General features: G+C 42.7%; 2 protein-coding genes across 2 annotated transcripts; both read left to right on the forward strand.

Moving 5' to 3' along the window:
• Window positions 1-1,559: 1,559 nt before the first annotated feature.
• On the forward strand, window positions 1,560-7,311 carry LOC124130790. Its single transcript, XM_048395933.1, has 5 exons — window positions 1,560-1,642; window positions 3,810-3,923; window positions 4,868-4,976; window positions 5,697-5,814; window positions 6,640-7,311. Exons 1-5 carry the CDS (start codon window positions 1,565-1,567, stop codon window positions 7,052-7,054), a joined length of 834 nt encoding a protein of 277 aa, XP_048251890.1. The 5' UTR covers window positions 1,560-1,564; the 3' UTR covers window positions 7,055-7,311.
• Window positions 7,312-13,961: 6,650 nt separating this feature from the next.
• Window positions 13,962-22,746, forward strand: LOC124140263 (flocculation protein FLO11-like). The gene is made up of 6 exons (XM_048395867.1): window positions 13,962-16,503; window positions 17,514-17,553; window positions 18,144-18,265; window positions 19,437-19,571; window positions 21,623-21,669; window positions 22,022-22,746. Exons 1-6 carry the CDS (start codon window positions 13,962-13,964, stop codon window positions 22,064-22,066), a joined length of 2,931 nt encoding a protein of 976 aa, XP_048251824.1. The 3' UTR covers window positions 22,067-22,746.
• Window positions 22,747-23,271: the final 525 nt, after the last annotated feature.

Here is a 23,271-nt window from a genome sequence, read left to right on the forward strand (position 1 = left end):
TTAGTAATTCATCCCATGGTCGTAACCCTGATCACGTGGTGGGTATTTGGAAGGAATATTATGATGACGCCGTGAAAGAGGCTGTGTGTATTGCATTGTTGAATTCAACTGACCAGGAAGATTGTCGAGGCATTGACATTATGACAGATGCTCGTCATGGATGGAGAAAACATGCAATTAGAGAAACATTGTTGCTTTGAGCTTCAAGACAAAACATGTGTTCATGGCGAAGTAGTTTACAAGAGAGGATGATCTGTGCAGCCAGCGACCTGAATAAGCATGATGGAAATATTGTTGAAATCTATTTTCACGCACATGACAGAATTAAAGTGAACAAATATATATCTGAACATCATTTCGAAATATGTCAGTATTTTAATATTTTCATCTCCATTCCGACGTGAAATAATATAAAGTTTTCGTGTCTCAATTTTGCTGCCGCTGTGGAAAATTGCGCACCGGTCTAATAAAAGAAAAAACACCAGATCTACACCGTCATAAAAGAACCAGGTCAACTTTATCTTTCTTCAGGTGTTTATTAAAAATTCGTTTCCGAAGTAAACCGAATCGATCTACATCATAAATTAATTCATAGACAAGATTCTAGTACCAAGTGTTTAAACTTTTGTCGTAAAATAACTTACACAATTATTGAAAGACAGTTTGTGACAATTTACATATTTTATTTCGTCCGCCCGCTCTCTGATTAGTTCATTGAGGCTTGAGGGGAGAAACACATACAAAAAACATGGATGGCCTTATGCAAATGACACTTGGCATGTCAATCAACAGGGAATCTGGATTCACAGGGACCCGCCAAGTTTCACGGATCGAGTTACTTCTGTCAAATGTGACTTTGCCAAAACGCAATTCTACTGGGCAATGAAAACATGTCACGGAAAAGATAAAAAAAACACCTTCATCACTTGAAAATATGTTTGACCATTACCAGGTGTTTTTTTTTACACGATCGTTGTCATCCAGATTCCAGATGAAGGCAAGACGAGCACAACGAAGAACAACACTGTTGAAATCACCGATTGCCGTATATATTGTGAGAAATGCTATTCATGAACTGCAGATATACGGTACACCACTGGATAACGATTGGTGTTTTCTCTTTGTTAAATTACACTGCTCTTATTCATCACGACAAATGTATTTCGTTCTCGTCCAGAGAGTAGCTCAGAAATTTTAGCTCTATTCTATAATGTGTGTGTTGGACTGTTGGATAAATCGTGGACATTCCAAGGTATCATTTTATGAAGATGTGAAGACGACATTGCAGGTAGGTTTTGCAACAAAAGACCTACGCGTTTGTTGACAAGTCTTGGAATCGTTTGATGGATATTTAATACCATTAAAACTTAAGTCCTTGTTGTCAAATGGCCCACGTGGGTGGTTGTTTACATGACGTCACCCGTTTACTCGTTTAAGCTCCGCCCACTAGAGTGCGGTAGTCCCTACCGCAGATGCCCCTTTAACTGACAAACAATATTCAAGCCTACCAATGCACCGTGAGCTCTACGGGTATAATAATAAACTCCCATAATGCCCTTCTAAGATGGCAGTTCGTGTGGCGTGTGACAAATGGCGGGAGTTGCTGTCAACCATGGAATCCCAGCTCCCAGACAGTGCCGGCGTGAGTATACAGTTCTACATGGTGACATGTAGGTGGTGGTTGTCAGTGTGAGGAGACGGTGTTACTGTCACCCTCGTACCTAGTTGTGTAAATAGCCGGGTGCAGGTAACCGTTAGAAAGGAGACCTGCACCTCCCCTATCTGTTGAAGTGGGTCACAAGGTGACACTATGGAATGCTGGGCCCCGTTTCACAAAGCTATCTTAGCGCTACGATTACCGTAAGTCCATATTAACGTATAGGAGTTAAACAGGGAACTGCAGGGGGTAGAAATATATTACTGACATCTATTTGTTAAATCCACTTGTGACCTACGCATCGGCGATACTAATAGTTTTGGTGGGCGATTTAAGTCGCCGATTTACATTTAATGCTGCATGACAGGACATAAATTATGTTATGGCCGTCCGTTTCTGTGATATCTGCTACGGGTAGTATTTTCGGTAAGCCGGCAAGGAACAATTATTGTTTCAGACAGGGATCTACCTTGATCTATATACTTTCGATTTCCGGGGAAGCAAGTTTGTATAAAGTATGCAAATTCTCATGTAACTTTGAATGTTATCTTTTAAAACTGCCCATGTAACATTACTTGAACTTGTTAAAATTTAGACCTTCGTGCCATCGACGACACTTTTGAAAAAGGAAAGTGGAATTAAAGAGTTCCGTACATTATGTAATATATTTTAGAAAAAAGATTATACCCTTACGGAAAATGTTCTCCTTATAAAAATCCCATAGAATATATGTTTTAAAGAAACTCGCTAATTTCAGTAGAATAATTATAACAAATGTGAAATAGTCGCAATCAAACAGACTCTGCTCATCTCAACATAAGCTGACAATCAGAAGAACGTATACCGATTTCCTTCCTTACATAAAAAGTTTACGTTCATGGAAGATTAGACAGGTGATGGTATTGTTCGACAGAACGCAACAAATGAAAACCCGTCGCACGTTTGAGTGATGCTTGTGTAAAATGACGTGAAAAAAATTGCAAAGCACGTGAACCATGATATCCGAGCAAACGATATCCGGTATAGTGGCAAACAAAGGTCATCTGCCAAAGCTATAAACTACGGCTGCACAACGAGAGATAGCATAGTATGGTGCAGTCTGATCACGGTCCATATGATTGGACACAGCATATGTGCATATGACTGGATTATGTTAATGATGGCAATTGTTAGACTATTGCTTTTATGCTCGTTTGTTTGTTGTTTAAAGCCGCAGTCAAAAGCTTTCCAGCTTTATGACGGCATTCTGTAAATAATCGAATCTGGACCAGACAATCCAGTTATTAATATCATGAGCATTGAACCACGCAATTGGGATCGATGACATGCATGCACCAAGTCAGCGAGCTAGACCACCCGATCCCGTTTGTCGCCTCTTACGGACAACATGTATAACATAAGGTGAAGGTGGGGGGAAATTGTGTTTAACGTTGCGTCCAAGATTATTGTACTAGTCCGGACTGATGCCGATTTATAGTGCTAGCTCACTGAGATACCATGCCGCAGTTTAACAGAATATCACACTCAGACACTGTATACTGACTCCGAGCCGACCAGTCCCTGTTTTAGCCCCTTAATGCCGAGCGCCAGACAGGGTAAAAACAAGTACCATCTTTTAACGTCTTTTGGTATGACGTGGCCGGGGATCGAACCCCGGACCTTCCGCTCTCCGGGCGGACGCTCTAACACTAGACCACGGAGGCGGTGGTATAACATAAAGTATGTGTGGTACCTTATGCTTGTTATTGAAAGGGATTTCCTTGTTTGAATTAAAACTTACAGATTATGTTAAGGAAATCTCATATGGACTGCCCGAAAATTGACTGCATTTTTCGATCAAAGCAATCTGATTTTTCGATCACAAAAATCAAATTTACATGTTTCAATTTCATTTAGTTTCAAATAGTGTAACACCCATTCCCTTTTGCGTCCAATTGGAGAGGCAGTAGATAATACTTTGCGTCCATTCTTAATGTCCACACATGTGACGCAACATTTAACGCTTGGAAAACCTTCGCGAAAGCGGCCAAATTATTTTTACCAGCATTTTCTGAAATACATTATCTTTTACCAATAAGATCCAAGCCTGTGCAATGTTTATCCGTTGTCAGCACTGGTATGTTAATATTTATAACTAATTTATTTTCTGTAGGTATATGGCTTGTTAAAGACTTCTCTGAGCGGTGATTGGCCATACTACTCCTTCTGGGTTGACCAATGGCCGAACGTTACAGTGGTGGTGGCCACGCCCTTACACAACGTGATGGTTAGTGTTGTATTTACTTGGGGCTTACTGAGAATATATAATAACCAACTGCTATATTTGAAGTGATACGGTCACGTTGTTTGTTTGTTGTTTAACCGCCGCAATATTCCGTCTATATGAAGGCGATCTTGACCGGACAATCCAATGATTGACATCATGAGCCTCGATCTACGCAAGTGGTATAAGATGACTTGCATCACCCAATCCTCTTAGTCGCCTTTTACGACAAGCACAGGTGCTGGAGACAATTTCTAATCCGTATCTTTTCGTGTGATAAAGTTACTGAAAGGTACTATATCGAGTGGATGCTTCGGATGACTCAATGATAAACGGGGGACACGGGTGGCCCTGTCGTCTAAGGCGCCGCGATTCGCTGTGCAGAGTTGCGTCCCTTGGCCTAGCCAGAAACCTATGATTGTGGGTTCGAATCCCGGTTCGCCCCGATTATGTTTCTAGGTTTGTCAGCACCATACCTGTGCTCGTGGGTTTCACCGACGTGGTAAACGTCTAAGACCTGCATCACTTCGGGCTTTCCTCCCACATTAAGCTGACACGCCATGATATAACTGGAATACTGTTAAAAGCGGCGTTAAACCCAACTCACTCACTCAATGATAAACGAACGGGACCCAATGTCACACAATATTCAACAACCAATAAACTTTTCTAATGTCAATTCTAAATTAAATATTCTGTCAACTACATGGCAAATATTTGTTTAATAAAAAAAATATACTGAGTATCTTTTGAATTAAAGAAACACGACAGTGCACTATAGATTTCATAAACGTTCTGATGGAGTTTTGTGCATTATGTATTTTAACTCACGCATTGCTTGTTACAAACTGATGTGCAGAAAGCTCAAATAATGAAATTACCTGCTGCATCAAGATCATAAGTGGACCAGATCAATATGTACAATTATTTGATTAAAACTCTCGCAGGATTCCTTCAGCGGGAGGTTTCATCTCATTCACGGACAGGAAGCGGAAGTTGTTACCAAGCTTCTCCAGCATCCGGGCGTCGTGGACAAGGAGCGGGCGATGACCTTCGGTTAGTCACCACGGCGGGTCGTGTGGGTGAGGTGGCGGTTGTGGCGATGGTGATGCGTGAGTGTGAGGTGGTTCTGGGTGGGTGGGTCGTGTCAGCTCATGTAGTACAATCATATTTCAGATATCCGCGAAGATCCGGATAACAATAGGTCATCAGCAACCCAGACCGCTTGTCGTAAGAGGCGACTAACGGGATCGGGTAGTCAGGCTCGCTGACTCGGTTCATGCACGTCATCGATCCCAATTGCGTGGATCGATGTTCATGATGTCAATCAGTGGATTGTCTGGTCCAGACTCTATTATTTACAGACCGCCGTCATATAGCTAGAATATTGCTGATTGCGTTGTTAAAAAACAAACAAACAATGATACAACTCAGATGCAGAGGTAGAAGTGTTGTCTCATGGTAGTGTTCGCTGGTCACACTAAACCACGGTTCGATGCCAATATGGGTTTTAATGCGACATTCCTGGTGTCCCCGAGGTGATATTTCTGGATGATTCCTAAATTTGCTGTAATACTATTTTGTATTGTATAATAAAGGGAGTGCACGCATCTTTTCATTCTTTCACCGTTACTGAACATACCTGTCCATCACAGGACAGTGGGGTTACCCGGTAGCAGAGTGTTTAAAGCCTTATTTCGTCACGCCCATGCTCGCTGGAATATTTCTAAAAGCGGCGTAAAACGACACTCACTCCTTTCCACCACACTCTTGTAGACCTGCCTCCTCATCTGCTGCCCGCCCTCCACCACTTGTCCGCGGGGGAGAGAGCTGACCTCGCTACCATGGAGACCGGCAACGTATACACCGTCGACGAGGGAGGCCTTGTAACCGCGTATGTACAGTAAACTATGGTTAAAACGAACTGACGGATATAACGAACTGTTGCTGTATATTTTATCATATAAAATTGAGGACATCACGAACACGCTGTTTTGTGGAGAAACGGTGCAATGGTGTACGCGTGCTAGCCGTCAACGCTGTGTGTCCCCAGATATTTCAAACATTCCTCTCATTGTGGAATTATCCAAACGAGTCTATGTGCCAAGTCCGTCCATTTGCATTGTTCTTAATAACTCTTCTCCGAATTTACTGAATATTTGAATAAATCACATAAAATCATATAAATAAGTATATATCTCTGGATACATCCCAGAAAAATGAAAGCCAGTTCGGGGTTTGTCCCCGAAGTGTAGTTATGTATAAATGTGAATAAAAATAATTCTATAAAGGTACCCTTAATGCTAGAGCTGAAAAGGGAAAGAGACTGGGCTGAGTTGAGAAGTGGTTGGTTGGTTGGTTGGTTTGTTGTTTAACGCCGCACTCAGCAATATCCCAGCTATATGACGGCGGTCTGTAAATAATCGAGTCTGGACCAGACAATCCAGTGATTAATATCATGAACATCGATCCACGCAATTGGGATCTATAACATGCATCAACCAGTCAGCGAGCCTGACCACCCGATCGCCTTTTACGACAAGCATAGTCACCTTTTACGGCAAGCATGGGTTGCTGAAGACCTATTCTACCCCGGAATCTTCACGGGTCAGTTGAGAAGGGGATGTGAACGGAATGAGGTGATTGTTTCATAATGATTAAAAAAAACACATGCTCGAGGACCTGTAACAGATAATATTCCTTTCTGTACCCTTTGCAGGTCTGTCCCGGACGACATGGTCGTGCGTCACGTGACATGTGATGACGTCACATCCGTATCCTCTACCTGGGGTTACAGTGATCCTGGGGTTACTTCCTTCGTGCAGAGACTGGTCGAAACCAGTCTACCGAGTGTATGCGTGGGCACATCAGATAGCCAACAGACAGCTGCGCACGCACTTGTCCAGCCTCATAACATGATCGGCATGCTGTATGTCGACAGCTACTTCCGGCGACGCGGCTTAGGTCGATTGGCTGTAAGTCATTTGGCCAAACAGATATTGATGACGTCACCTTTAGCAGCTGCGAAAGCGGCAGACGACAATCCCGCGTCGCAAGCATTGATGACAAGTCTGGGGTTTGAATCTCATTGTAAATATTTGATTGTTTCATTCACACCTAATGCTCTGTCCTGACAGAGTGTTTTGATGTAAGCTGTACTGGACTTTGGCTCACCTTGAAAACGTATAAAGATTAAATAGAAATTCAGATCTTTGATTGAAGTCTTTGGTTCTGGGCATCAGATGATGAAAAACACAACAAAAAACCCATTACTACTCAGTTCCCCTATCAATCTCATTAAAATCAGATCTTAGTTCTCGCTATCGCTAAACAAAGATCTGAGGACATCCCATTAAGGGTCACGTCAGAGGGACCTTTCATCTAAACAATCAGAGCGTCGCTTACCAGATCATGAAAGTGAGTGTCGGAATGTGTTTTCTAATCATGCAACCACGAAATATTTAACACGGGGTATTCCGAACAACAGTTACGGGTTTTATGATTATATACAATCTAGGCCATATATAAGCCATTCCAGAATGTTCTTATCAGTTTTAATTTTTTTTAATCGAGAATACGTCAAAATATGTTTCGAAGCGTAGTCGCCAGTTTGAAACTAGTGTCGTAAAGCTCGAAAAAGCTGCCTTCTGATTGGCTAATATCGATTTCTCATCAGTCATTTCATTGGTCGGTCAAAATTCGCGAAAGGTCATTCTGACGTGATCAGTACTGGGATGTCCTCAGATCTTTGTTTAGCGGTAGCGAAAACTAAGATCTGATTTTAATGAGATTGTTCATTATGTCATACAAGATCGGGGTCAGAATTCAGCTCCGATGCTTGTCGTAAGAGGCGACCAACAGGATCGGGTCGTCGGGCTCTCTCCCTTGGTTGATTCATGTCTCTGTATCCCAATCGAGAGGATCGATGCTCATTATGTCAATCACTGGAATGTCTTGCCCAGACACGATTTCTTATGAGCCGCCGTTATACAGCAAATACATGAAGTACTGGAATCACCAGTGTTTTCAAATGACCTATGGTGATGTTGATTTAATGTTTTACATGTATTTGTATTCATATTTTAAATATGTAGTGAAGCAAAATAAAACAGATGGTGACTAAAAAGACGGGTTCTTTCTAAACTGCATAAAAATTTAACCTTTATCGTTTGCATTAATTACCTTCTTTTCTGATCTTTCAGTCTCTATTCAAATATCGCCATCAAACACACAATAACCTACTGCATGATATCAAGGTGTTATGGTCCCCCGACGTTGCTCATAATATCAATCACTGGATTGTCTGGATGTTCCTACCGCCAACACACACCTCGGAAACCAGATTTCAATCTCAAATGAACTTTTGTTTCATTTAACCAAAACAACAATTAATGTTTTGTTCCCGCATTATTTTTCTTCAACTTCATCTAAAACAGCGCTTTTATCAATCTTTCAATTACATGACCACAACCCCCGACTGTATTCTACGTCAATATACTGTATGTATGATTTATTGCCTGTACCATTGTCGTAACGAGGCTGCATATTGCCCCTCCCGCAGGCAAAACGTATTATTGTAATAGAGAGAATTAGGGTGGTATGATCGGTATGCCTCTTTAAGCCTGGCAGCATCAGCAGCAAGATGTGGTAATTAGTATTATGTGCTATTATTAATTATTACAGAGTAATCAGTCACAGCGGTAGCAGGCACTTGTCGATGACGACGGCTATGGTTGCTCCGTTTGCCGTCAACACAGCTGTGACGGAAGTTATTGAAATATACTTACTGTAATATACGCTATAAACCTGTTGGGTATTCCCTTCTCCGCTCTCAAAATGTAAGTATGATTTTTCATTTAATTTTTAAAGCATTTAAACAATACCTGGTTTGGCCTTTTTCAATTTATACATCCCGCTTTGGAAATTTTACAATTAACAGTTTTACATTACACATAAACAAAGATTAACCCCCAAAAGACGTGTAGTATCAGCTTAGGGACGTGATGAGGATGTGCGTTGTAAAGAGCTTCCGAGGTGTATTCTTGCATCTCTGTTACTGTATTGTCGACCAAAGTATATCGCTCTCTATTGTGTGTACTTTGAGATGTATTGTTGGTGAATCTTAAAGTTTACTGTTATTCACGTTCGGTAATGACCTCTGTTGGCGTTTCAGTAGCCTCATGGATTTGCGCAGATAAATGTTTTTTATCCGACCTATTTGTGGTATTCTGTGATAGGACTATGTATATATGACGTGTCTCGATTGGTCATTTATTTCTCCCTGCCAACAGACTCGATAAGAGAACCTTGACGGTGGACCAGTCAATCCAGTGATTGACATCATAAGGATCGATCCACGCAATTGAGATACGATGACATGCATCAACCAAGTCAGCGAACCTGACAACCCGATCCCGTTTGTCGCCTTTTACGATAAGCTTGGGTTGTTGTAGATGATACTAGGGGTTGAAAAACACCAGGCTATTCCACGGAGCTGCTTAGATACGACGGGAGATTACGGAATGACTACTTCGGGCTTTTCTCTATGTAAGAACTAGAAGGACAATAGGTCTCCAGTATTTCAGACTTGAACCACGGGCTGAAAAAGATAATTATGCTTCAGCCTGTTGAAAACAGAAATTGCCTGTCGCACAAATTACATCGTTCCAAGGTGTGTTTTTAAAAAAGAAAGAGGATCAGGCTCATAGATTTTATTAAATACAAAAATTCGAAACATTCTGATCGCATTCGAGAATCGAAACGCCAAGTCACTTCAAATCCTGCCAGAATGTCCCGAATGCGCTTCGAATGAGTCGGAATGCACCTTGAATGCATCTAGATTGCTGCCGGAATCTTATTTCGGCGGCATTCTTGATACACCCGGGACAATTCGTGTAACATTCTAATTTCATTATAAGTATTCGAGCTGCATTGAGTTTGAATTCTTGGACGTCCGAATCGAGGTGATTTCGTACAGCATTCGAGGCACCTTCCAACCAGATTTCGGGCGGTATTCGGGCAGCAATCGAACCGCACTCGTATTGCATTCGATGTGCATTCTAAATATTCTGGCTGCATTCTAACAGCATTCTAAATATTCCTACTGTGTTCCAACTACATTCGAGCTGCATTCGAGAGCTAATGCACCCGGAATGTGCAAGAATCATTCGAAGCGGGTTCGAACGGCATTCTTACAAAGCTTGGTCAATTTGAAATTCCCTCCCGAATGTGGCACGATGATTCTGCTTGATTGCTGCTGATTCAGAATAAGTGTGACGGGGGTATAATGTCCGATACAATTCCCCATTTCCACTTGTACTATGTTTCCGTGTTTTTTTCAGGTGAACAGTTGACTTGCCTTTGCATGTGTTTTGGACGGGCGCCACGCTCACGGTTTCGCGATCACCTGGTGTCATCACTACTTGATAGTGATTCATAAACACATGATATAGTCGGAATCTTACAATCGACTTTCGAGATTTCTTATGAATACAAAAAGGGTTTTGTTGCTTTTATTTACAGCGTAATCTGCACAATTCTGACTTTATCCAGATGTCCGGGAATAGATCCCACACAAACCAGGGGTTGATAGCATAAACAACAATCGTCACGGAACATGCACAATTTGACTATTGATATTTCCATTTGTCAACAGTGAACGTAGTTTTGTCCAATTTGCAGTATTACATTTATGTCGATCTCTATTTGACTAATTTGTGGCATTAATTATTAATCTGACAAATTACCATTACATGCAATTAACCCACGCACGATGTAATCACTTAGCTTGAGGTCATGTACGGAGAGCCAGCAGTGAAGCTGAATGTATCAGACATGGTTTAAAGCGAGGGTCTCGAAACAAGAAAGGGGTTATACATGTTCATTATGCAACAAATAACATGCACTACGGGGCCAACTGGTCTCAAACATTTCATTTACATTCTTGGATATCAAACTAAAGTTCATTTTCGATTTTCTTCACTCAGTCACTAAGATATTTCCGGAGAAGCCAAGGACACACAACTAAACAGATCAGGGTAAATACTGGTACCTGTACATCTCAATAGCATTTCTATTATTAATTAGGAACTGTGCTTATTACTTAGAAAAAGGGGGATGAGTGGCCCAGTCGTCTAAGGCGCCGCGATTCGCTGTGCAGAGTTGCGTCCCTTGGGCACGCCAGAAACCTATGATTGTGGGTTCAAATCCCGGTTCGCTCCGATTATGTTTCTGGGTTTGTCAGCACCATACCCGTGCTCGTGGGTTTCACCGAACTTATAAACGTCTGCGACCGACACCACTCCAGGGTTTCCTCCCACATTAAGCTGACACGCGGTGATATAACTGGAATTATGTTAAAAGCGGCGTTAAACACAACTCACTCACTGTGAACTTAGAAATAGTGTTAAACAGCTTACTGTTCCTGTCAGAAGTTGTGTAGTCAAAACTGTTGCATTGAACGAGATTTGCCTGACGTTCATGTGCATTTCTTTGGCACCAAGGAAGGGCCAAGGCAGAATTACAACAGAAGAGGGGAAAACATTACATACAGTTACATTAAATTGTCTGTCAGTTGAAACGACTTTAGTCTGCTGGTGGAATCACCTTTAGTGTGTCGATTGAAGACAATTAGGTCTGTCATTTGAAGGAACTTTAGTTTCTTGGTTGATGTCACATTATTCTGTCAATGAAGCAGCTTTAGCTGGTAATTCAAGCACGTGTGTCGATTGAAGCACCTTTAGTATGTTGATTGAAGCCAGCTTATTCTGTCAGTTGAGCACCTTCATTGTGTTGATTGAAGCACCTTCGTGTGTCGACTGAAGCAACTTTAGTATGTTGGTTGAAGCCAGCTTTTTCTGTCATCTGAAGCATCTTCAGTGTGTTGGCTGAAGTACATTTAGTTGGTTTATTGAAGTTAACTTATTCTGTCAGTTGAAACAGATTTAGTCTGTCTATTGAAGAACTTCCAGTCTGTTGATTGAAGCCCTTCAGTCTGTTGTTTGAAGCACCGTTAGTCTGTTGTTTGAAGCACTTTTAGTCAGTCGGTTGAAGCACCTTTTCACTGTTGTTTGAAGCAATTTTAGTATGTCGGTTGACGCACCTTCAGTCTGTTGATTGAAGCACCTTAAGTCTGTTGATTGAAGCACCTTAAGTCTGTTGATTGAAGCACCTTAAGTCTGTTGATTGAAGCACCTTAAGTCTGTTGATTGAAGCACCTTTAGTCTGTTGATTGAAGCACCTTTAGTCTATCATCTGAGGTAGAAGCATCATTAATTTGTCGGTTCAAGAATCTTTAAAACACCAGTAGCAGGAGCACCGTCACTCTGACAGTTGGAACACCGGTAGTCCTTTTGTTAAACAACCATAAATCTTTCTTGTGAAGTGCCATTGAAAATGCTTCATTTGAAGTATCGTTTATAGTCTGTTGGTCACTGTTCCCGGTGGCGTTTCATAAATCACCATTATTCTGTCATTATTTCTTCCCAGAAAGCACATTTAGTTAAAGCACATTTCATGTGTTGGTTGAATCACTTTCAGTCTGTCGATTAAAGCACCTATGGTCTGTCGATTGAATAGCCATTGATGTGTCAAGTGAAGCACCTTTAATGTGTCTGTTGAAGAACTTTTAGCGCAGAAGCACCATAAATATGCCGTATTGAGCACCATTAATTTGAAGGTTGATACACCTTTAGTCGACAGGAGGTGCCAGTTGAAACATCCATCGTTAACAGCGGATATTGTCTGAAGACTCGTTGTCAAATGACACGCAGATATGAAGGTGTTTAATGCATGTGCATCATCAGGCAACGTGCATGGGTGAGGCTCAGATCGGTGGTGAGGTGAGGTGAAATGGGGTTTAACGTCGCGTCCAAGATTATTACACTTATATAGCGACGTGCTTGTACTAGTCCGGACTGATGCCGATTTATAGTGCTAGCACACTGAGATACCATGCCACAGTTTAACATGAATACCCCACTCAGACACAGTATACTGACTCCGAGCCGACCAGTCCTTGTTTTAGCCCCTTAATGCCGAGTGCCAGACAGGGTAACAACAAGTACCATCTTTTAACGTCTTTTGGTATGACGCGGCAGGGGATTGAACCCCGGACCTTCAGCTCTCCGGGCGGACGCTCTACCACTAGACCGCGGAGGCGGTCCGGCTCAGATCGGTATTTTCTAAATAGACACTGTGGGGCAAAAGAAACTATACCGAGTTTATTTTTTATGAAATCGAAAATGTTAACGCTGTTGTCTTTTTAACCGTCACTCATTCCCGCAACAGTTATCTGTGGCTGGGTTATTGGTGTAAACATAACATGGTTCAATGGAAACTGGGGCATAATTTGTAGACACATGACCCCAAATGGTGTCAATCGGTGCTGAAATATGTTTTAAATCATTTTATATTTTAAAAATTAAACCATGTAGGCGCATTCTTTGTGTACTGACTAAGAACCAACCAGTTATTTTCGATTCAAAATAAAACACATGATAAAATCAACTGAGAGGTATGGTTGCTTTTGTTCCTCAGTTTACTATTATACTAAGAAGTGAGTAAGTAGCTAGCTTTTAGCAATATCCTAATCGTATCACGACAGGGACACCTAGAATGGGGAAAAGAACCCGGTGTTTGACCTGAAGAGCAAGGTTTAAACCCCACCACCCACTTACAGGTAAATGGTTCCCGTGAAGATCCGGGGTAGAATAGGTCTTCAGCAACCCATGCTTGCCGTAAAAGGTGACTGTGCCTGTCGTAAGAGGCGACTAACGGGATCGGGTGGTCAGGCTCGCTGACTTGGTTGATACATGTCCCCGTGTCCCAATTGCGTGGATCGATGCTCATGATGTCAATCACTGGATTGTCTGCTCCAGACTCGATAATTTACAGACCGCCGTCATATAGTTGGAATATTGCGGAGTGCGGCGTTGAACAACAAACAAAACAGGTAAGTGGATGACGGTTGATATGCATTTATACCACAATGATGCACACGAACATTGGAGACATATCTCTGTAACTTCAGATCCACACAAGATGCTGATGTCCCTGTCTACCAGTCTGCTCCTGCTGGTGAGCGCCGTGACCTCCACCCCTCTCCCGTCACAGCCCGCCCGTCAGTTACAGACCAAGTCACAGACCCCGTCGCCGACCCCGTCAGAGACAACCGAACCGACACCAACCACCCACGCCCCCAAACACGCGGGAGAAGGGTCCCAGGCTGACACGAAAGGTATGATGTCATTAAATAAACGAGATGAAGAAAGTACTGATGAAGCAACAACCACTGTTTCAGGGGAGACAACTACTGCTGAAACTGTAGAAGTGGAGACAACCACTGTTGTGACTACCGTAGACGAGGGGATAACTACTCTTGGTTCAACAGTTGAAGGGGAGACAACTACTGTTGGAACAACAGTTGAAGGGGAGACAACTACTGTCGGAACAACAGTGGAAGGGGAGACAACCGCTGTTGGAACAACAGTAGAAGAGGAGACAACTACTGCTGGAACAACAGTAGAAGAGGAGACAACTACTGTCGGAACAACAGTGGAAGGGGAGACATCCGCTGTTGGAACAACAGCAGCAGGGAAGGAAACCACTGTTGGAATAACAATAGAAGGGGAGACAACCGCTGTTGGAACAACAGTGGAAGGAGGGACAACCGCTCTTGGAACAACAGTGGAAGGAGGGACAACCGCTCTTGGAACAACAGAAGAAGGGGCGACAACAACTTTTGGAACAGCAGTAGAAGGGGAGACAACCGCTGTTGGAACTACAGTTTCAGGGCATACAACTGCAACGATTCCTGACACAACACAATCTGCTGTTTCTATCAGTGCCCAGACACTTCCATCGAGCGACAACGACAATGTCAAGTTAGCTCCAACAGCAGGCAGCAATCTTGTTGCCACATACCAAGTAAATGTCAATATTGCCCCCGTAGGCGGGCCTTCCTCCATTCACAAACAGACTGAAGCCCCACCAACAGAAGCTACCTCCAAATTGACTTCCGCACCGTCTAAAGAAACTACTGTAGCATCCACTCAAGCCAAAACCAAGGGCGCACAAACATTGTCTATAACTTCAGATTCCTCAACGTCTGCCAAATCCTCAATATCTCAAGCATCTTCAACGTCCTCGACATCTCCTAAATCCTCAACTTCTCCAAAGTCGCAAACATCTTCATCATCATTAACTTCTCCATCAGCACCTTCAACGTCCCAAGCATCGTCAACATCGGCAGGAGAACCAATATCAACAACAACAGAAACGATTGAGTCAGATACAACAGTAGGCAATACAACTCACCAAACGCAATCGTCTATAGCCCCGTCAGGAACTCCCCATACTGGAAAAGGTGCCCCTCCAAAGGTGAAAAAGAAAAAAGAAAAACCAACCCCTACACCCAAATCAAAGGGGGAACCGAAAGGCAAATCTCGTTCGAAAGGAGGCAAAGGTAAACAGAACAATAAAGGTGGAGGGCCTAAGAAGTGGAAAAATAAACCTAAAGGGACTACAGCAGTACCTTCAACAACTCCATCGTCAACAGCAACATCGGAATCGTCACAAAACGAGAACACAACTTTGACTGAAAGTGACGTGACTACAGCTCAGTCGAAGGCACACGGCAAAGGCAAACAGAACATCAAAGGTAGAGGGCCTAAGAAGTGGAAAGCTACTCGTAAAGGGACGACAGCAGTACCTTCAACAACTCCATCGTCATCAGCAACATCGGGATCGTCACAAAACGAGAACACAACTTTGACTGAAAGTGACGTGACTACAGCTCAGTGGAAGGCACACGGCAAAGGCAAACAGAACATCAAAGGTGGAGGGCCTAAGAAGTGGAAAGCTACTCGTAAAGGGACGACAGCAGTACCTTCAACAACTCCATCGTCATCAGCAACATCGGGATCGTCACAAAACGAGAACACAACTTTGACTGGAAGTGACGTGACTACAGCTCAGTGGAAGGCACACGACAAAGGCAAACAGAACATCAAAGGTGGAGGGCCTAAGAAGTGGAAAGCTAAACCTAAAGGGACGACAACAGTACCTTCAACAACTCCATCGTCAAGTGACGTGACTAAAGCAGTGACTCAAGGGTCTTCCAGTGAAGACATACCTACAACGTTGACAGGTCCCAAACATCGTAGAACAACCCTGGAACCTGATACAACAACTCGTCCCTCCAATACAACGTCCTCCACTGTTGTTCATGGTCAAGGGGTTAAAAAGGTTCGTCCAAAGTCCCACCCACATCGTTCAGGGAGACAGAAACATGCCACATCTTCTCACATGCCGGGACAAAGCAACTGGGAACCTTCTTCAGAACGTCCTTCGCTCGAGAGTAGCAGTGCGCGTACTTCCGGTGACGTGGGCGAATACTGGAGCAACAGAGCTGGGAACGAGAAAGTCGACGTCACACAAACCCCCTCAAGGTCATCTGGAAGACATGGCGTCACTGAAACTATCGACGAGAAGAAAACAGAGACACAGTCAGACATGTTTTATACCAACGAAGGACCGGGTAGCGAGGATACATCACTGAGCCCTGGACAGAAGCCCGATCTAGGTGATTACCTGAAAGATCAGGACTTAACTAGGCGGTGGCCGATGTCTCGTAGGCTTCCATTGGACGACACTAAAGATTACGATACTTAATATTAACATCAGCTGAGCAGTTTGTTATAATTGTTATCGTGGCGTAGAAAGTCATGTTTCTCAAAATCTGTAAATAAGGAGAAACTTACGCATGCGCAAATGTAACCGGATATGCGTCAGATTTGTGCCACATGTTTTGGCCGCTGCTTGCACGCAAACCAACAGTGGAACCAGTTTAGGCCAGGACACCATCTCTATCAATCCTGTAGCACAATATTGTGAATATCGTAAATGTAGGTCACTGTTTTGAATAGACGTTATGCCGGAGACTACATGAATAAGGTTTTAATGTCAAATCTTTCGTAGTGTGGTTGTTACACATTAGCATCTAATAATTGTGTTTAACATAACCAGGTAATTAATCTTAGCCTTAATGTAGAAGTATATATTAGCATTTAAGGGTCCTGGTTTAGTGTTGCCTCGACGGGACATAAGATAATTGTGCCTCGGCTGTCGGGACTCACAGTGACAAGGTAAGGGCGGATTCCGGTCGAGACAGGGAGATCAACACCAGCCAGGTACAATTACTTCTCTATGTCCGGAGGCAGACAAAGGGAAGCAACTCTGTCTGTGTCACAGGCTATTTCGCCGTTAATTACCAAACATCCCCGCGATACAGTCCGTAGAAACGAGGCACTTCCCCAGACAGCTTCCTGTTCATTTTCCTTCAGGAATTGTGTGTATTTAGCTTCTTCCGACATGTTTGTTTCAGTGAAACAGAGAGTTGCCTCCCTTTCTGGTTCCATTGTTGGTTAAGAAAAGTAATACACAAAAAATACCCGTGACAACATTACGGCTTGTTAACAATAACGCATATATTTATTTTTAAATAATTGTATATTTGCCAAAATTCATTTCCATTTCATACGTTTTTTTCATCTTCAACTTTTCAAGTGCTAATGACGTCGGTGTCTGTTGCAGATTCTACAGAGGTCACCATCAAGGCCGGTCACTACACAGTGTGAGTTAAACTCATGACCATTCAGCTGTTGATAAGTTTGCTGGCTTGCAGTGTATAGGGTTTCAGAAACGGCATAATGTATAGTAAATTACCTGATCCGGTGATACTAAAATGAACTTTTCATGTCTCGCAAACTCTATCGTATTCAATGGAACTGATATCGCCAACCCAACATTGAGGCTGGTTTGTAACTCACATTCTGATTGGTCCGTTAGACTGAGGCTGGTTTGTAACTCACATTTTGATTGGTCCCTTAGACTGAGTAGCGTAACAAATCAAATTGGCTGATGAAAATCAAGGGCGGGTAATTTAAGATCGCAAGAAGCGCGGGAATTGATGTTGGTGTTGGTGTCGGTGTACCGAAATGCGAGGGATGGAGATACAGAGGATGAGTAGATATGGAATATAATCTCACCGAAATAACAGAAGGGATTGCATTATGGGTTGCATGAGGACACTACGTCCACTTTTAATCAAATCATGCGATCCCTTATGTGTTCATAGTTAATACAAAGGGTATATTCCACCAAAACATTATTATACCCAAGGTCATGTGTTGTATGTTACCTTCACACCTTTTCTGTCCGTAGCACCGTCAGCCATGACATCCTCGACGTTATCGTCAACTTCTTCAACACAGTGGACGCGAATGAAGATGACGTCATCGACAGCTCTGAGATGACGGACCAATGGGAACAGCTGGATGGCGACAGTAAGTTTGTTTGTTGTTTAACGCCTCACTCGGGTATATTCCAGCTATATGACGGCGGTTTGTAAATAATCGAGTCTCGACCATACAATCCAGTGATTGACATCATGAGCATCGATTCACGCAATTGGGATACGATGACATGCATCAACCAAGTCAACCAAGTCAGCGAGTCTGACCACCCTATCCAATAAGTCGCCTTTAACGGCAAGCACGGGTTGCTGATGAATTATTCTACCCTGGATCTTCACGGGTCCGACAGTAAATGGATGACGATGGCTGATCCATCCTTCGTTTCGGAAGTGATGTCACCATTTCTCTTTTCACTTACTTAGCGCAGAATTTCTCTAGCTCGTGAGAGAACTTTGATTGGACGGTTATTTTAGCATCATGCAATTTGAATCGGGCTTATTGTTGAACGGGTCAAGAGTATTTACCTCTGAATAGGTGAGGTGAGGTGAAATGGGGTTTAACGTCGCGTCCAAGATTATTGCACTTATAAAGCGACGTGCATGTACGTGTGTGTGTTTGTGTGGCTGCTTGTTCTAGTCCGGAGTGATGCCGATTTATAGTGCTAGCTCACTGAGATACCATGCCGCAGTTTAACATGAATATCCCACTCAGACACAGTATACTGACTCCGAGCCGACCAGTCCTTGTTTTAGCCCCTTAATGCCGAGCGCCAGACAGGGTAACAACAAGTACCATCTTTTAACGTCTTTTGGTATGACGCGGCCGGGGATCAAACCCCGGACCTTCCGCTCTCCGGGCGTACGCTCTACCATTAGACCACGGTGGCGGTCTACGCTAGAATAGAGACATAATTGACATCGGTTATAAATCAGAAGAGAAAGGAGAAATGTAATATAATGGTTAATCGTTAATGTGTTAATAGTTGCATTCCCTAATTGTACATGTATTCCGTGTGATGGTATGTACATTATACTGATATCTAAAATAACAACTATACCCATGAAATAAAAACAACATCAACAAGATGCCATGGCAGGTGAGGGGTAGTCAGTTTCCCTTCTGGTAAAGGGTTAGCTCGTCACGCCTCAAGTCCGGGTTCGATTCCCCACAAGGGTACAATGTGTGAATATCATCTGTTTTCGCCGCAGAGATTTTGCTGGATGGTACTAAAAGCCCGTAAAATAATACTCACTCATTGTAGGTGACGGTGTCCTGAGCCGCGACGAAATCCATGGGAAGATGACGTGGTTCGAGCTTTACGCCATGGACGTCGACGGGGACGGTATCGCCACCAACATCGAGTTCGAGAAGGCCACCAAGTCACTGGATCTGGATGGTAGGCATCAATCCCACGTGGTAACAGAAGATAACAGTGCAATATAGTCAGTAGATGCATAGGAACTATCGGCCATTATAATATAAACCTATGATCGTTGGTTCGAATCCCGGTCTCGCCGCGAATAGCTGCAAAATTGCTGATGCGGCGTTAAGCAATATTCACTCACTCGAATCCCGGTCAGTTCTGATTACATCCATTGGTTTGTTAGCACCATACCCGTGCTCGTAGGCTTTAACAAAGTGGTAAAAGTCTAAGACCAGCATAACTTTGGGCTTTCTTCCCGTACTGATTGGTAGACATTACTTTTGTATATTTCCAGTTCTTCGTCATCCTTAGCAAAACCTGAAATATACGAAAAACCTCGAACAAAAATAAATATATTTTTTTCCGAAGCATAATCGTAAATTTATATATAATTGAAGCTGGGGTAATATCCTGAGTTTATGTATGATATGTGAAATGAACAAAATGCTTGTTATCATACCTCCATGTCAGATTGTTTGTTTGTTTGTTTACTTGTTGTTTGACGCCGCACTCAGCAATATTCCAGCTCTATGACGGCGGTCGGTAAATGATCGAGTCTGGACCAGACAATCTGGTAAATGACATCATGCGTAGATGTGATCTGATTGGTCCACGTGTTCTTGATAAAATACTACATGTATATCAATTCGCGGACACCGTTGACGGTCAGTTACGGCGGGCACATGTTTAGCTGCTATTGACGTTTCCCAATTAACACCGAAGCCCCAGAAAGATACCACACTGCCCCTATTGATGTGCCGTTGTTAATAGCCTATTTGCCATGCCAGGCTTCAGTGTGTATTGTAAGGGTTTCCCATCTTAGTTTGGCTAACAGTGCATAGGTTTTCACTTATATTTAAAGCATGCAATTTAGCTGGATAATTATCGTTCGGTTGGACTTGGCTGTAAACCGTACTTTGATCCGTATGACAATATTTCGTCTTGTGGTTTGAACTCAGAAGAATGTTGAACATTACGAAAAACTAATCCCTCTGCATCATCTCTACAGTGTAACCTCGTTAATCCGGAAGCGAGGGCAATGTTTAGGACGTCAATACATGTATTAATACACACAAGGAAACTACTTTGTACCAATGATTCGTTCTTCCGGACATCTGTTAATCTGAACGAATTCACAAGATAATGTACCGTCCGGATAATCGTAGTTTCGTTATATTGATCAATTCACAATAACTTTGACTGTTCTCCTCTACTGTTAGTGTATGTTAAGTGCAACTTAAGTGTAGAGTTAAGTCCCTTAGGCGTATCAGGATCCAGTGATGTTGGGTTCTAATACCAGTTTCGCCCTGGTTATTGTCCTTGTCAGCACCATGAACTGCTCGTGAGATTTAACTTAATGGTAAAACGTCTACGACTTGCGTCGCTTTACTCGTTTTCCTTCTTTCTCATGGTTTTATAACTAAAATGTGTATGTTGAACCCTGTCTTCCTTTCTCAACGTCTTGTTTAGAATTTTGTTGTTGTTCTGGAAACTACAATGCAATCAAAAAACTTATTTCAAAAGACGTTTGGAAGAAAGATGCTTTCAAATTGAGAGGGGATTATTGTTAATTCCTAATTATTCCTCAGTCACACTGCGAGACATTATCTGTCTCTACGGGGGCACGGGTGGCCCAGTCGTCTAAGGCGTCGCGATTCGCTGTGCAGAGTTGCGTCCCTTGGGCACGCCAGAAACCTATGATTGTGGGTTCGAATCCCGGTTCGCCCCGATTATGTTTCTAGGTTTGTCAGCACTATACCCGTGCTCGTGGGTTTCACCGAAGTGGTAAACGTCTGAGACCTGCATCACTTGGGGCTTTCCTCCCACATTAAGCTGACACGCCGTGATATAACTGGAATACTGTTAAAAGCGGCGTTAAACCCAACTCACTCACTCACTATCTGTCTCTACACTGGAACAGCCATCTCCCGGACACATGTCACTCGCCGTGACTTCCTATTTTGTGTGGTCTGTCACTTCGTAGTAGAAGTAAATGAACATATTTCTTCATTGATGTGTTTCAGGAAACGGGAAGGTGGAGCTAAATGAGTTTATCGTCATGAATGCGTTGGTAAGTTCATGCATGACCGATAATCAGGTCTGGAGCGGCAAAAACGACTGTATCACTGATTATGTAAAATTGTATAGGTCATAGGAGATTATTCTATCGCAAAAACAACACATCATTCATTTTTTTAAGTATGTTTCCCATGCACTGTGTTTACACGTGTATTGCCAGTTTGTCTTCTCAAGGGACCGGTGGTATAGCCTAGTGGTTAAAGCGTTCGCTCGTTAGACCGAAGGCCAGGTTATGATTCCCCAAATGGGTACAATGAAGCCCATTTCTGCTGTTTTTCACCATGATAATAATGAAATATTGCTAAAACGGCGTAAAACAATACTCAATCACTTTTCTTCTCTAGGTGCGGAGCCAGAACATGGACAAACACAACACTTACCGCCGCTAGAGGTCCCTTCAGTCACTTCCGGTTACTTCCGCCATGATGCTACGACATGTTGTTTTTTAATTCTTTGTCTGTACGCCTAACATCTGTTTCCTACTTGCTTCTGTTCTATCCACTATACCAGTTCTCCCTCCGTCTACCCATTCCCTCCTGACATTTCGCAATGTGCTTTCGTTCACCATCATGTCGGATGCCCGTCTCTAAGTTATCTCCCCTCATGCTGTATTTTATGATATACTACTCAAAAAATTAATTTTTTTTTAAATTGGTTGTTCTTTAACAAATAGCATAATGATGCTCCCTATGAGTCATTGCATTGATGTAATGTATATATTTTATTTTATCGACTACAGTGCGCCAGCGCAGCATACCCAGGGAACCAGGCTGGAGAAATACTTATTTATGAGTTTTGTGAAGTTGCGTATTCTCTGTCGATTGAAACCCCTCCGATCTATAACTATGTACATTGTTTTGTTGGAAAATACGTAAGATGGATGTCTATAAACGATTTTAATATTGACTTGTCGCAACACAGTGTTAGAGTCCTCTTCCATAGTGTTTTCCAAATCGTTTGTTTGTTTGTTGTTTAACGCTGCATGCACTAATATTCAAGCTATGACGGCGGTCTGTAAATGATCGAGTTTGGACCACACAATACAGTGATTGACATCATTGGCATCGATCTACGCAATTGGGATGCGATGACATGCATCAACCAAGTCAGTGAGCCTGACCACCGATCTCTATAGTCGCCTCTTAGGATAAGCATAGTCGCATTTTACGGCAAGCTTTGGTTGCTGAAGACCTATCCTAACCCGGATCTTTATGGGTGTTTTCCTAATCGTTTCCCACACTGCACTAACAACATGGCCATAATGTACATAACTCGTAATCCCAGGAAGTCTGCAACACAGTTCCTTTCCTTAAACACTTGGCTTTAAATTTGTGTACTTATATATTCGAGCCCAATGGCGGCTAAATGTTTTTACCGGTTTCGAACTCAATAAATAAATATATTGTTGCACGATCTCAAATATAAGTACTCGTATTTGAAGGCAGGTGTCTTAGGACATGAATCATGTTGCATTTGTCGCTGGACCACGAAGCATACACTTTGCTGAAGATGCCATAATGCGATGAAGATTTGGATCGGGGACCTTTCAGGAGGTGACTATGCTTATCGAAGAGGCGACCTACGGGATCGGGTG

The sequence above is a fragment of the Haliotis rufescens genome, unplaced genomic scaffold (genome assembly GCF_023055435.1).
Source record: "Haliotis rufescens isolate VD_foot unplaced genomic scaffold, xgHalRufe1.0.p SCAF_15, whole genome shotgun sequence".
Classification (NCBI taxonomy): domain Eukaryota; kingdom Metazoa; phylum Mollusca; class Gastropoda; order Lepetellida; family Haliotidae; genus Haliotis; species Haliotis rufescens.

Bases quoted from the DNA above. Each gene is read 5' to 3' on its own strand.
- LOC124140263 (XM_048395867.1), top strand. From the start codon at position 13,962: ATGCTGATGTCCCTGTCTACCAGTCTGCTCCTGCTGGTGAGCGCCGTG. The intron at 18,266-19,436 runs GTAAGTTTGTTT...CACTCATTGTAG, and splicing joins GGAACAGCTGGATGGCGACA to GTGACGGTGTCCTGAGCCGC. The intron at 21,670-22,021 runs GTAAGTTCATGC...TTTCTTCTCTAG, and splicing joins TTATCGTCATGAATGCGTTG to GTGCGGAGCCAGAACATGGA.
- LOC124130790 (XM_048395933.1), top strand. From the start codon at position 1,565: ATGGCAGTTCGTGTGGCGTGTGACAAATGGCGGGAGTTGCTGTCAACC. The intron at 3,924-4,867 runs GTTAGTGTTGTA...AAACTCTCGCAG, and splicing joins CGCCCTTACACAACGTGATG to GATTCCTTCAGCGGGAGGTT. The intron at 5,815-6,639 runs GTATGTACAGTA...TACCCTTTGCAG, and splicing joins GAGGGAGGCCTTGTAACCGC to GTCTGTCCCGGACGACATGG.